Source organism: Pseudopipra pipra, chromosome 4 (assembly GCF_036250125.1).
Source record: "Pseudopipra pipra isolate bDixPip1 chromosome 4, bDixPip1.hap1, whole genome shotgun sequence".
Lineage (NCBI taxonomy): Eukaryota > Metazoa > Chordata > Aves > Passeriformes > Pipridae > Pseudopipra > Pseudopipra pipra.
The window spans coordinates 60,756,615-60,771,632 of NC_087552.1; the positions used below are offsets into that span (position 1 = coordinate 60,756,615).

At 36.3% G+C, this 15,018-nt stretch overlaps 1 protein-coding gene across 6 annotated transcripts in view; it reads right to left on the bottom strand.

Annotated features, from left to right (window-relative positions):
• CC2D2A (coiled-coil and C2 domain containing 2A) overlaps positions 1–15,018 on the bottom strand; it is a 56,080-nt gene that overhangs the window by 27,900 nt on the left and 13,162 nt on the right. For 5 of the 6 annotated variants that reach the window (XM_064653197.1, XM_064653195.1, XM_064653198.1 and 2 more), the window contains 12 exons: positions 14,513–14,689; positions 14,212–14,362; positions 13,043–13,179; positions 11,702–11,833; positions 9,740–9,949; positions 7,709–7,809; positions 4,709–4,849; positions 4,136–4,292; positions 3,808–4,040; positions 2,711–2,888; positions 1,368–1,524; positions 88–235 (listed from right to left, as the gene is read on the bottom strand). In XM_064653197.1, the coding sequence (XP_064509267.1) occupies positions 88–235; positions 1,368–1,524; positions 2,711–2,888; positions 3,808–4,040; positions 4,136–4,292; positions 4,709–4,849; positions 7,709–7,809; positions 9,740–9,949; positions 11,702–11,833; positions 13,043–13,179; positions 14,212–14,362; positions 14,513–14,689 (1,922 nt within the window). The remainder of the gene's footprint in view (positions 1–87; positions 236–1,367; positions 1,525–2,710; positions 2,889–3,807; positions 4,041–4,135; positions 4,293–4,708; positions 4,850–7,708; positions 7,810–9,739; positions 9,950–11,701; positions 11,834–13,042; positions 13,180–14,211; positions 14,363–14,512; positions 14,690–15,018) is intronic. The other variant, XM_064653196.1, reaches the window with a different exon arrangement.

Sequence of the window (15,018 nt, forward strand, 5' to 3'; positions counted from 1 at the left end):
GTAAATTCTCGATTATGAAAGTCTATTTTTTTTTAACACTAGTATAATCAGTTTCCCATGAATCACTAAAAATTCATATCATATTACCTTGGAATGCCTGTGTTTTGCTGAGATATCGGAGGAATTAAGGGGATTCCTTTTTCTCCAACTGCCCAAGAGACACTATTGGATACTTTCCCAGAGGTCATTAGAGTCATTTTGTTGCTGCCATCAGCTTCAAAGGAAAAGGACACACCTATCAAGGGAGAAAAATCCAAAGTAGTATATTTACGCATTCAAACACAGTGTCTAAACATTTTTAAAAATATTTCCTGGAAATGAACAGTCAAATAACCTGTGCCTTTATATAAATGGGTTAACATGAAGCAATTCTGCTGCATGATGTGGGGAAGAACTCTGCTTTAATAAAGAGAAATAAGTGAAAGATTCCATTACACCTACAGAAAGGCATTCCATTTGCATTGGAAGGAAATGCTAAGCCTTGAAAGCTATGCCAAAATCTCTTTTTTTTTTTCCCCCCACAGATGAACACCACTTAATATTTCTGGTAGTTTTCAGATTCAGCATACTGTTATTAACAAAACAGAAATTCAGAGTCAAAAGTATTATGTATGACTGAAAAGTCAGTCCTAAAGCTTTGTGACACACAATTGTAGAGATGGTCATCACAGTCAATGACATTTACACATACATTTGCTGTACCCATTTTTTTACCACATTTCTTTCTTCCTCAGCTTTTTACCTATTCTGCTCTAGTTTTATCTGTATTTCATATATAGCAAATTTAAGCAACTCATTCATCTCACAATGCTGTTCAAACTTTTATATAAACTTGAAAGTTCCATATGCTACTATGTAGTCTTCTTGTTTCCCTTTTTCCTATCTTTCCCTTGGCTTATCTTTCTAAAGTCCCAGGGATAAGGTGTGTGCAGGTTGTCAGCCAAGCAAATAGGAAGATAAAAAATTACTCTGCATATACACTTCTACAGACAGTTCTTTGCTGATTTAAAACATCAAAATCATTGGAGCTACAATAATTAGTATGTGCTTGCTCTGCAGTATCATAGTCCTGATTACTTAAATGCTCAAAAAGATCCAAACATCTTTTACAGCTAGTAAAGCTCCATTAATACTACAAGCCAAATAATAAACACACACATTTTTACCGTACAGAGCTTAAAATTAGTGAGAGATAAAAATTCCACAGCAAATTTCAGTAATAAGGATTGTGACTACTATATAAGATCCAGTTACAGAAGCTGTAAGTGCTTTTAAAAGAATTTACTCTGAAACATTCTCCAGCCTCTTACTGCTACACAGTTTCAGCAAATGAGAAACACCGAAGTGAGGAAGACAAGACTCCCTACCACTCCCAACTCCTTCGTGGTCCAACATCACACGCTGATTGCTGCTGAACTCTATTTCTTCCAGAGGAGTGCTGCCTGTCAGAACTGCAGTCTCAGGAACAGGTATGAATACCTCAGCCAACAAAGTGCTACTGCTCATACCCATTGTTTCATAAATCTAGAAAAAACGCAGTGACAGACATAGTGAAAAATTTACGTGAGTATACAATGAAAACATATTGTAGGGTATTTGGACAATAAGTTTTACTATGACTTAAGCATGAAATAAATAATTTAAGGTAACTGTATTAATTTACCTCCTAAAATATCCAATTAGCAGACATTTCAGCTACCAGCAGCTAACTTGATCTGAACTCTTCTTGTAAGTATATCCTTTTCACCTTTCTAATGCACCTGAGAACAGTATGACAAACTCTAGGCTTTAAAGAGCATCATTGTACAATATGCAACTGCTTGTGACAGTTGCTGGCATTAGAGGAAGATTCTGAAGGGATTCTGCCTCAGTAATTCTCCCTTTCCACAAAAGGCAGGGTATGGCACACAGTCCCCATTCTGGCAGCACTGCAGGCTGCTTCCCTCTTTCCTGGTCAGCTGCAGGCTCAGACTGATGTAAGTGATTTCTGCATTCAGATGTTTTTAATCCAAGAAGATGGTATTCCTTTTTCTTAATTGATATAAAACTGAAATTAAATAAACGGAGCAGACAAGGGGTATATGCTCTCCCCTGAACTACCAGTGGTTACCTAACTGGAGGAGTCATCTAACAGAAGAAGTAGGATCCTGATTCTGGTTCCCCCTAAAAATACCTTGTATTAATTCTGAAAAGTACTCAGGTGAATAATTTATTAATTCATACTTGGTACGAGGGTGGTTGTGGTTTGACTTAACTGCACTGCTGATCAAGTCAAGTGCAGTTATGGACATTATCAGCAATGACTTTTTTTTTTCTTATCCCCCTCCAGTAAACATTATGATGGTTTTACTGTGTGGACAATGATGTTTTAAGAAGACCACTATAGCAATTTTATCTGCAAAACTAATTTTCTAAAACTAAGAGGCTGACCCACTAACATATTTAATCACATTCCAATTATTTAGTTTCTCCCAAGCAACCCATAGTCATGTTCTATACATACAGAAAGCAGAAGAATCAAAAATGTAGCAGCAACATTAAAAGTTTGTGACTGGAGAAGCAAAGAAGGAGCATAAGATTGATGATTTACCAAAGGTCTTTTACAGGCTTTTTACTCTTTATGACACTACCATGGAGCAAAACACAAGCATTAGAGGAGTAATTACATTTCATATCATCTTTTTAAAAGTTACCATGATAAATCATCTACCTGTAGTTTCAAACTCTCTGGCCAATTGATTATTTGTAAATTGAAAATCTGTCCAAAATGAACTCTAAAATCAGAACTTATTGGTCGGGTAACAGTCCTTGACACTTCTTTGGAGTTGAAAAGGACTTTTATAAATGCTGAGCGTTTCTTCACATCTTCCCGTCGCAAAACTTCTGCTCTGTAAATATGTCAAACAAGCTGTTATATAATTTTTAATAACATTTTTATTATTTGATTATTTTTAATAATAAACTGATTTCTCACAAGGAAACAGAACCCACCTAAATAAGGATGGTATTCTTCCAAAAAGGTCACTACACAGGAATGACTTTAAAATATTATTTAACAGTTGTTTTATCTTCTCAGGAATACAAAATGATTTAAAAATGAACAAGTAAAATTTTGGGTCTACTAAAGCTACCTTCATATAAAAGAAGTTATTTAAGAAAAAAAATTCTCTTCTACTCCTTTCCTCCAAAGCACAACAAATTATATCAAATTGAGTTAAGATACTGAAGTTTTTAATCACTGGGAGTAGAACAGCCAAGCAGTATTCCCTGATGAAGCTATTTGCCAAATAAGTACAAAACAAAGCAGTTTTCAAATTACTGAAATTTGTAGTAGATGTATGTGAAATTGTGTCTGTAAATGTGGAAACTAACATAAAACAACTACATTTATTTATTTATTTTATCCACAGTGAAATCTCTGGTTTACTACACAATTTCTTTATTTTCCCCTTGTTGACTACAGCACAGACCTGGTGTAAAGGACTAGCTAGTGAGAGCAGTTCTGACTGAAGTGACCTAGACTGAAAACAACTTCTTGATATCTACACCACTGTTCTATGCAGATGCTCAAGGAACATCAGAAGGTTCAAATGGAATGTGCAGACGTGCATTCTCTAAGTCCACTGTATACAAGGTTACATATGACATGAAAACAAATTAAGTTACATCAGCTTCAGAAGCAGAAGTTTCATCACTAGGCTAAATAGAATGGTGAGCTCATGCTTCTGAAGTTGTATAAACAGCCAATTAATAAATAGCAGCAGAAAATCATAAACAAGGTAATTTGCAGGCCAACATTTATCTTACCGAGGGCACTCCTCAGTTGGAGTTACGTTTCCTGAGAGGACCAGCTCAGGAATTAGAACAGGCTCTCCAGGTTTCCTTCTGCAGCTGTCAGCTTTTTCTCTAACCTGCTGCTCTATTTCCAGTCTACTGGCCATTTTAGGTGGGATGGGTTTTATACGTTCCTCATCAAAATCATAATCTTCTGATTCTTCATCTTCATTCATGTCTTTTTTCTTTTTTTTCTTCTTGGACTTCTGCGTATAAAAATAATAATGTTCTTACTGAACTTGTTTCCTAACACATTCAGTAATAATTTTATTCTTTGTGAAACTGAATGATTTAAACAAACCTGCGTCTTCTTCCAGGACTTCCAGTCTTGTAGCTCAGTTTTATACTCCTCCATTTTCTTTTCATATTCTTCCATATATTCTTCTAGTAATTCCTTTATCTCAGCCTGAATTTCTGCTTCATATGCTTTCTCATCTGATTGCTGATCAACCTCTTCCCTTCAAAACAACAACTATTAACATGTTGCATAAAATAACATAAGGGCTACAATTAAGCCTGTAATAGATAACAGAAATCTACTTCTCCATGAATTGATTTCATTATATCAAAGGTGTATTCTCTTTAAAAATACTAGCATAGATAGTCTAGGAGTTGATAGCAGATAGTTATTACACAGAACTAATATAATTACTCTTTCTTTACTCATTTTCTTTCTGTTACAGTAATTACTTGTTATTTTAACCTTCCCTCTTCCCTAAACTCAAAAAGAACAGTGGCAGGCTCAAACAGTGCCAGACACTACTCAAAGTCTTACTTCACCCTTCATATCAGAATTGTAAGTTCCCAAATTAATTAATCTTATTGCAATTCCACTGCTAGCAAATGAAGCACAAAAAATGTTATCAAAACATACTTCCTCAAATAAAGTTTCATGGGTGTGTTAGTGAACTTCTGAAAGTCACGGAGGGATTTCATTTGTTTCCAAACTTTGATAATGGTCTTAAGCAACATTCTGTCTTTTTCTTGTTCAGCATCACGAAGTCTTCTGGTTTCTCTAGAAATATACATACACAGCACCAAATCAATCAGAATTGTCTAACTCAGTGGAACAGATATAAAACTTTGGATACCAGAAGCCAAGGGATGTGGGTTTCAATTTGATTGATGGCTGCAGTGGTTTAAATCCAAGGAGCATAAAACTCAGACTTGAAGATGGCAGGATTTGATTTCCTTCTGTACTCCAGTCTCCTGCATTTTGAACAATCTGATTTCAATTAAGTTCATTCTCTAGAGATCTCAAAGTTTTCGGAAATGCTTATTACAGCTGCACGTAATTAAAAATATTTTAAAGTCAATTCATGTAAACAACAGCCCAGGAAACATACACTGCTGCTAGGGAGTAGTGGTTATTACATGCACACATTACAAAAGATGTTTTAAACTTCATGTGCTTCTAGCTCCAGTAAAAAGGACTTGCAGAGATGAAGTAACGCAGTAATATAAGTTCTCTGAAAGCCCTACAAGGTTCTTAAAAGAAACAAAATTAACATGCCCTTTTTCTGTCTCAGTACTGGTATTTCACATTTCCATCCTCTAATCTGTTTGTAAAAGAGCTATTCATTAGCACTTTTAATGACCAATACACACCTCCCATGGAAATGTGCATGCAGCACAAGCACAGGCTGTTTCCAGTACTATCTTTGTAGATAAACATGTCTAGTAAAAATCACGTCATTTAAAAAAAAAAGAAAGATTACTACTTGTATTATTACCACACATTACTACTTGTATTATTCAGAGAATGTGGAAGAATGAAGCTGAGTTAAGAGATGAGAGAAGAAATACACCACACCTCATTTAAAAGGATAAGCAAATTTAGCCAAAATAAGTAACAAAGAAATACAGACTTTTCAGAAAGCAATATGAGTAATTTCTCCACTTCATTAGCTAGCAGTTTGAATATTACTATCCATGCAGCTTAACAACCTTTTCTTTTTTGTCTACCAGATGAAGCTAGAAGATGAAACTTAAAGACATGAGGAAAATACAGGTCAGTAATTACACTTATATAATGTACTGGATTTGGAAGCAGGACCTTTCAGTAGAGAATCACATCTGCTAAAACACATCACCCACAAGAACCTGAATCACAGAATTGGCAGTATACATTGTCTTCCTCCTTCAGAAAAAGAGGACAGTAGGACTGAATTTTCAGAACTTTTCTGTATTCAGACAACATTTCTTCCTCAAACCAATGGAAATCTACAGCTTTGATCTTCAGACAGCAAAGTGCAGACATCTGTTATGTTATTGGAGGGTGGAGGAAACAATTAGATTATTTTCCACGCTACCATGGTCTCTTCATCTCTACAATTTCTCATGAATGTATTACACTGACCATCAGGAGAATGCAAGGTTAAAAGAGAGACAAGGCAGATCTGATGTTTTTACCAAAATATGTGGTCCAAGCTAGTATTAAACACCCTGACAGCAAAAATTCCTGAGCCCAACTGAGCTTCATATGTGTAACGGTTTCCAACAATAGAGCTGTAGCCAGAAAGAAAAGCTACAGTTTTTCTTTATGATATGAAAAGCCCTAGAACAATACCAGCCAAGCTCATCTAATGTTAATCAGGCAAAAGTGATCTCACTGATTTGAGCAGAGTTTCTCCAGATTCGTAATAGCATGACACTAAACTAAAGCACTCAAGACCTCGAAAAACACTTAAGATACCCAGAAAAAATATTTTATCTAATTAGAAATTAACATCAAACAAGCCTCAAGGTTGGTGCCAAAATCCAAGAACCATGTTCCCACAGTGAATGTCCTCATTACCATTCCCCCACCTTCCCTGGCGAGAGCTCCTGTCTCCGAGGTACTGTATGGTAACTGCACACCTCCTGCTCCCAGTCCTCTAGCAGATGTGTTAAGAAGATACTAATAAAAGTTACTCTATTTTCAATGGAAGGAAGTCTTTGTCCCTCAGTATAAAATACTACATTATAGACTACTTCATGCCCTGTACAGGTACAAGACAGTGTACTTGAAGAATGAAAACCTGAAGCAGCAATTCCCAATCTAAGAGGAGTGCGTGGATGTGTAAGTGTAAGCAGATGTAGATTTCAAGGCTGCGAGTAGAATTGTTATTAATGTTTTTACTGCTTTGTTATCATGTGACTCAACTATCAGTCTAAACTTCTGTTTCTTTAAATTAATACATTATTGACTACTTTAAGATAGGTGAAAACTTTCAGATTTTTATTATTTAATAGTTAAAAGGCTGTTCAACATGGATCTCCAAAATAACTTCTTTTTTATCATACTGCTTACACTTACAGTTCATCACTATCCATCTGCCAGAAATAATAGAAACTATCACTACCAAGCCAAAAACTGTAATATATTTTTACTAGCCAGCTATTGTCCAAGAACAATAACTGTAATCTTGTAAAACAAAATTCTACCATTTTATTTGTATTAGCCCACTAGCAAAAACAGGGCAAAATATCTAAGAATGGGAAGCAGGTCAAGAATACTTGTGTAATGAGGAAGAGGATGGAAAAAACAAGGGGCTTTGTCTGTTCAAAAAATCATGTTATCCAGCTGAGGTTTACCAAAACTTTATTTTATTTAAATTTTAATTGTACAAAACACACCACTAAATAGTTACTAAGTAATTAATAAAAGGTAATAAAATTAGACCACTTTTGAACCAAAATTTCAGCCTAAACTGTATTTTCTTCATATTTTTTTATGCAACTTATCAGTGAGAACTCTTAAATCCTCAAAATTATTCTAGAGGTATTTACAGCAGAATTTAAAAGTCTAACATGAGTCATATTCTGTATCAACACATAAAGGAAAAAAGGAATACAGTTTTAAAAAGAAATGATTTAACGGATTCATACCTACCTGACCTCCATTTTGTATTCAGATATGCTCTGTTGTGCCACAGGAACACCATCACCAGCACCTTCCATACTACATTGCACAGCATTCCTCAAAGCATGCAGCTTAAACAAGCAAACAAACAATTAACAGATGGCTTAATGAGGCATACAGTGTAATGTACCTTGACATGAAAGAGCTAGTTACTACATGACAGAAAACTCTGAACTGTCTTGATTCTGTAATTATAGGGCTTTGCCATGATTCTTCAACATGCAATTCTAATTAGGATCCTGGATGTATCAGGGAGATTTAGGGACCTTGATCACTGCGACAGATCTAATCAAGGAGAAAAAAACTGATCTAGGGATTATTCTGAAAGCTCAGGATCAAAGAGGTAGGGGGGAAAAAAGTGAGTCTGAGAAAAGAACCACCTGTCACAAAAGTCTTTTTTGGGACTAGGAAGGGCCACTAAAGGCAATCCTAGAAAATCACAGAATCATAGAATCATTAAAGTTAGAAAAGAACTCCAATATCATCGAGTTCAACCTTTGACCAAACACACCCATTGTCAACTAAACCATAGCACTAAGTACCACATCCAGCCATTTCCTGAACACTTCCAGGGATGGTGATCCCAACACGTCCCTTGGCAGCCCATTCCAATGCTTAACTACCCTTTCAGTGAAGAAATTCTTTCTGATGTCCAGCCTGAACCTCCTCTGGCACAACCTGTGGCTATGTCCTCTTGTCCTGTCACTAGCTACCTGGGAGAAGAGGCTGACACCCACCTGGCTACAACCTCCTTTCAGGTAGTTGTAGAGAGTGAGAAGGTCCCCCTTGACCCTCCTCTTCTCCAGGCTAAATAATCCTTGAAAGGAGGTTGTAGTCAGATGGATATGCTGGTCTTTTCTCTCAAGTAACAAGTTATAGGACAACAGTAAATGTCCTCAAGTTCCAGGGGAGGTGTAGATCGGATGGTAGAAAAAATTTCTTCACTGAGAGGGTTGCCAAGCACTGGAACAGGCTGCCCAGGGAAGTGGATGAATCACCATCCCTGGAGGGATTTAAAAGATGTGTAGATGTGGCACTTGGGGACATGGTTTAGTGCTGGACTTGGCAGTGGCTGGACTCAATGATCTTAGAGGTCTTTTCCAACCTCACTGATTCTGTGGTTCTGTAGGTTCCTGTAAAGCAGGCATGGAGAAACCAAAAGTCTCATTTCACAGAGAACTAAGGCATATCCTTCAAAAATGACAGACCAAAATATATCAAGGAATTATTTTGAGACACCACACGAAATATCTTTCCAACATTAGAACTATAACCTAATGCTTTTTATAAAAATTCAGAAGTATCTGTATACCACCTACTGACCCTCATATTACACTAAAAATGATCTTGTATATAATGATGATTTTTCCCTTTTAGTAGCTCTTTAGGGTAGAAAATCATAATCACCTAGAAATTATGGAAATTTGAATTTAATAATTCAAATCTAATATCCATCTAATTTTTAACAGACAAGTATTCTTGTGTGCCCTGATGACATTAGAATTGTACTAACAATGCCTAGTGTACAAATTTGCACCAGAGAAGACCACTACCATTACTTCCAACGTACAGATGGAGGAAGAGTGGTGGTATGCAGAGGATAAGCAGCCCCAGCCAAGCTCATCCAGCAAGTCAGTAATGGAGTCAGGAACAGAAGAGTCTACATTCAGCCTCAGGTTCTGCCATGCCACAAGAGTGACACAGTAAACTACTGTCTTTTGCTGTCTCCCTGCCAGAGCAGCTGTACTGTAATATCTTATCTGGAAAACATTTTGGCTACTCTAAGGAATACTATGTAAATGTTATTATATTCCTTTTGCCTCAGAGTTAATTTAAATCTGAAGATCAAAGAAATTCATGATCTTAAAAATGCAATTCTGCATTGAACACACAACAACCTCAGTCAAGTATTTAGGTTTTTTTAGCTACTGACAAATTCAGCTTTTACCTTAAACTGTCACATCATTATCTCAATAAGGTAGGATGACAGACCAGAAATACCTTGTCTGTGAGAAGTTTGGTAAGATTCTTCTGTTTTCTTGCTAAATATTGATCATATAACTGAGCCAGTTTAGCTGCTAACACATGCTCACGGCTAAAGCAGGGATGATGTGTGAATATCAGTCCAGAAATATCAATATCCAATTGAAATAGCCCCTGAAAATCTCCAGGTCCAACAAAATACTGATTGGCAGATGTCATTTTAATTGCCTGAAAGAAAAAAATTAAAAATGAATTTACAAACTCTGATAACACTATCTTTCAAAGAGTTTCTGTGTCAGAAAATGACCCATTTAGCACTGCCTACATTTAACTACTGAGTTTTAACCTCCTGCTTTATTGATAAGTGCGTGGCACAAAACCACCACAGGTATTCTACCCAATAGAATTTTTATAGCCCATATGAGGCTGAGATACTAAGTCATCTGCCCATACTGAAGGTTTTGCTGAGCAATGAAGACAATGATAGTGAATTAGAAAAAGAAAAACCCGCTAGTTCTCTTATTATCCACCTGTTTAGTATGGCTTTATTTCCTCTTAGAACTCAGCTCTCAGAGAACAGCTCTCCTTGTAGACCATTTGGAATCTGCAGATTAGGAAATATGTTATTGCCTTCCCTATTCTAACACCAGGAACATTCAGACTAATAAAGTCCAATAAAAGCTTTCAGCAACAAAATGTATAAAGTATGTAGTGTTTGTTGCAGTCCCTTTCTGAGTATGGGAAAAGGGGGGATTAAGAAGGTGTTGCAAAGCTCTTTTACAGGACTGATATAAATGGCTATGAAATACACTTAAGTCCACCTGATCCTCCCACATTCAGTTTCTCACCAAAATGTTTGATTTGATGTAATCTGTCAGAAAAATGACAGCTTTGAATTCCTTATGCTTTAACTATTTCTCTGCCCAGAAAGGACCCCTAAGCTCAGTGTCTTACTTACCACAGTGATTTGGATATTTACATGTCACTGTTCACGTAAACACGGTGTTCTCAAAACATAAGTTCTCTTGGCCTATCTTTACAAGATCTAAGCAGTAAACTTTTCCTGCCTGCAGAAACACCCTGCATAGATTAGTGGTACTGGATGCATCCTGTGACTTGCGAATTTATAACCAGCATCAATTAAAGGGCCACATTTAAGTCTTTATCAACAGCAACAGTCAGAAACACTCGTGTGTCCCAAAAGAGTAATCTACTTTGAAGCCTTAAAAGTCAGTTTTTCCAAGAGGGTAATAAGAGTGCTAACAAGCAGAACAATTAAAGCTTGCTGAATCATTTTAATTGAAACTTATTTTGATTTGTACTGATTGCACATTGCAACTGCTGTTTGCCAGGGTAGGTATGCTGTTATTGAGGGAAAAACAGTAACGAAAAAACCTGCAAACAAAACAAAGCAACCAAACAGAAAAACGACAAAGAAAAAAAACAACACAAACCTACAACCCCCCAAATATATCTGAATTGATGCTACATAACTCAAAATTAGTTGCTGTCTATATGAGTGAACTGCATATAAAGACTTATTAAGGAGGAGTTTAATCACTGTAAAATAACCATCCTGCACACGCTCTTCAATTATTTCTCTTCAGCTGCTGATGACCAAGTATGTCTATTAGGTCCTACCTCGAGGAGGTTTACAAATACACTAATATAGGAACCACCCTACTCTGTCATGAGAATATCCAAGGGTGCCTCACAGAGACCTTAGTGACTGTCGTGGACCGATGCTTTTCTATTTCAACCAGTACTATCAGCTTAACTCTTCATTCTTTGGTATGCATTTTTCCAGAATAAAACAGGTGGAATATACTTGAAAATGTAGAGCACATTTAAAGAACAGTTGTGGAAAAGCAGTCAACAGTCATAGTTCTTAGTACAAAACCCTTCAGGTCACCAGGGTTTCCGGTGCAGAAGAATTGAGATACTGGGTCATATATTTCCACATATATGAAATATGCCTACCTTTCTATAAACTGTTTCAAGTTCTGGTGCAATGCCTTCTTCAAGAGAAAATATTGGAGGCCTAGTAGGAGACTGTTTAATTGGATTAGGCAATGCTAAGATTTTGCCATCGTCACCAAACCACTCTTTCCCCTACAAAGAAAAACATAATTTTATTTTGTTTCTTACTTTTTACACAAATTACTTGCAAAATTATAATTCTTGTCGAAAAAACGCAGAATAAAAGGTACTATGAACTGTTTGTGCCTGAAACAACCAAAACTTTCCTAAGACACCAAAATGAAATCTTCAAATATATCACAGGTAAGTTTTGAAATCAAAAGACCAAGGAGTTGCTCAAAATTTAGGTATACTGACTTTTTTCCTTCCAACATTCAGTGTTACAGATTTGAAAGGAAAAAAAAAATCAACATCTACACCACTTACTTAAATGTTACTTTCTTAAATCACTAAAACTGAAATAATTGTACATCTTGTTTTACATAAGAGCTAAATGGAAGTTCAGGTAATTTATCAAAGTATCTCTCAAATCATCTAGTCCACTACTTAAACAGCATCTATGAAAGCAGATGAGGTAAGTATCTTACACACCAGTTGTATTCATGGCTTCACATGCTGAACATTGTTCTAATTCATCCCTCTGTTCTCATTACCTGGATTCAAATACAGCTTAAACCAGTGCTGCTGCCCAAAGATGCTGCTCTGCCCTCTTATTTCCACGCCTGGTTTAAGCTGACCATAGAACCAAATGCTGATGTTGAACCCATGATACAAAACAAAAAACTAACTGGGTTGAAGGTGGCCAGTTGAAAATTTTAGATTCAAATACTCCCAGTCTGATTCAGAAAATTATCTCTGCTAGCCCACAAAGAATACACAGAATCACAAAAAAATATAAAGGGCAGCTGCTGCATAGGAGCTTAAATCTGTACTATACACCCCTCACTGTGTAGAGGAGAATATAGCAGGACAAAATATATGCAAGCCACTTTCCCAAGTGTTTCTGCAAGACATTCTTAAAAATCTGAAAGGATTCTACCACCTTTCCAGATAATTTATACCAATATTTGATTATCCTTACAGTCTGATCAGTGATCTGTTCCCCAGCAGGCAACAAGCAGAACCAAGAAAAGACACCAATAAGACCCAGTCTTGTTCTCTGACAATTGGGTTGCACTAAGAACACACTCCTACAAAAATCTGTATTTCCCGATATCTGATGCTGCTAAACATTTTAAAGATGAAAGCCCCATATTAGCGTGACCATCCACTTATCTAACTACAACAAAATAAAATACTGGTAAATAAAAAAAGAAAACTAAGAAAGTAGCAGTGACTTACCTGCTCCTGTCTGAGTATTCTGTTTTCTAAAATATTTTGATTAGACTGTGATACAAAGGGCCTTTCTCCTGTATAAAGACCTTCATCCTCAAGGTACCTGGGCTGCATATTTTCAGGCATCTTCTCAGAAACAGGCACTAATAAGAAATTAAAGGGAAGACCATGCAAAATATCTTACAACTGTAATTCTAGTTTGTTAATTCTCTAGGAGCCTATGCAGTTCTTAAAATGAATGGCACTGCATGTTAAGCATGCTGTCAGAAATATTTTCCTACACAGGAAATAAAATATAACCAAAATATGTCCTTTTCTTAAAAAATACTGAGCCCATACACACAGTGAAATAATCTTGAAACAGGGAGGGATTCTACTGAGGATTACAATAAATTATTCCCTAACTCAGAACACAGTGGATCACACTGGAAGCAGTCAGAACTAAGCTACAAGACACAAAAAGACAGAGGCACCCAATGCCAAGTATTTTGACATTGCATTGCAAGCTGTACCAACACTGCTCTGGTACAGACCACTGAGAGACTCGTTTCTGTTTCTTCCAGTTCAAATATTAAATAGCAAGTGATATTATAAAGCAATTTTTTAGGGCTTTGCAGTTCTACGGGAATAAGGCAAAAAGGTCATAGACATGATCAGTGTTGACTGTTTCCAATTCACAAAATCACATTTTGTGAAAAGGGCCCCTTGAATCACGTTACTTACATGATTCCTGACAAACTTGCCACACAGAAAAAATTGCAGATGTAGCCAAGCGAATAAATAGTGTAAGTTATAATGCACAGTGCATGAGCCACCTCAGTTCCTAAATGTGTGTACCCAGTAACCTGCTGCATATGTTCAACAACAGAACAGCTAAACCCCAGTGGAAGAAGAGCCAGGATCTTGCATTTCCTTATAGGCAGCACTAAGATAATTACCCCAGAGCAACTGATGTGCCCTGTGAGTGTACCAGCAGATGACCCACTGAGGTGTGCATGCTTCTAGTTAATCCTTCTGTCAGACCTTTTCAGACTTGACTGGGTGATCAGTGTCAGAGTCCCAATTAAGTATCTCTCTACTGCCAGACACAGTTGATACAAAAGTTATTCAGCAGATTAAAGAATGCCATACTATGCAAAATCCAGGAACAAAATGGATAAGCACAATCTTCATACCTGTTAGCATGCTGGGAACAAAGAGAAATTCTTTTTCCCTTTTCAGCTGTTCAGAGTAGTTTTCACATTCAGCAGGTTTCATTACTACAAAATCATCATCTGTCCGCCCCATGAATAAATCATCATCTTTAATGAGGTGTACGTCTTCATCCTATAGGTTGTGCAAACATCTCTGTTAGTTCATCTGTTTCTTAAGAAAGTTTCTTGAGAAAGTATACTTTCAGAATTTTTAAGGAAACAAAAGCTGCCATTTTGTATTAGTCTGAATAAAAATATGAACATTTTTTCCTATAGTTCAGACCGTTTCATCCTCCTCTTGTTCATCTTCATGGGTTTCTACACATTCCCCTTCTGCCTCATCTTCTTCATTTAATCCATTCCTTTTCCTGGCTCCAGATTTCACATTCTCTCGTCCAGCATCAAAATTGAAGGTAAAGAAATTATATGCTTCCTCCTCAGAAGGAAAATCATTCTGGAACTAAGAAAAGAAAACAAAGATATTTTAATAAGGCATTTATAAGAAAATTAGGGCAAGTGAATAATTTTTTCCATTAGGAATACAAAACAGCAGCATGTATAAAAACTTGTCACAGGATAGTAATTATTTTATATCAAAGAGAACTCACCCAAATGCTGCAGCTAACTGAAATTTGTAAATCATACATGATACTTTCTCTATTGCTATACTATAATTTCACTGAATGTTTCTTGCAATGTTTTATTAAAAAGGTTTAATTTTAACATGTTTATTGTTTTAAACATAAACAATTTGTGAATCACAAAATGCCAAAGTTTAAATTCTGGCCA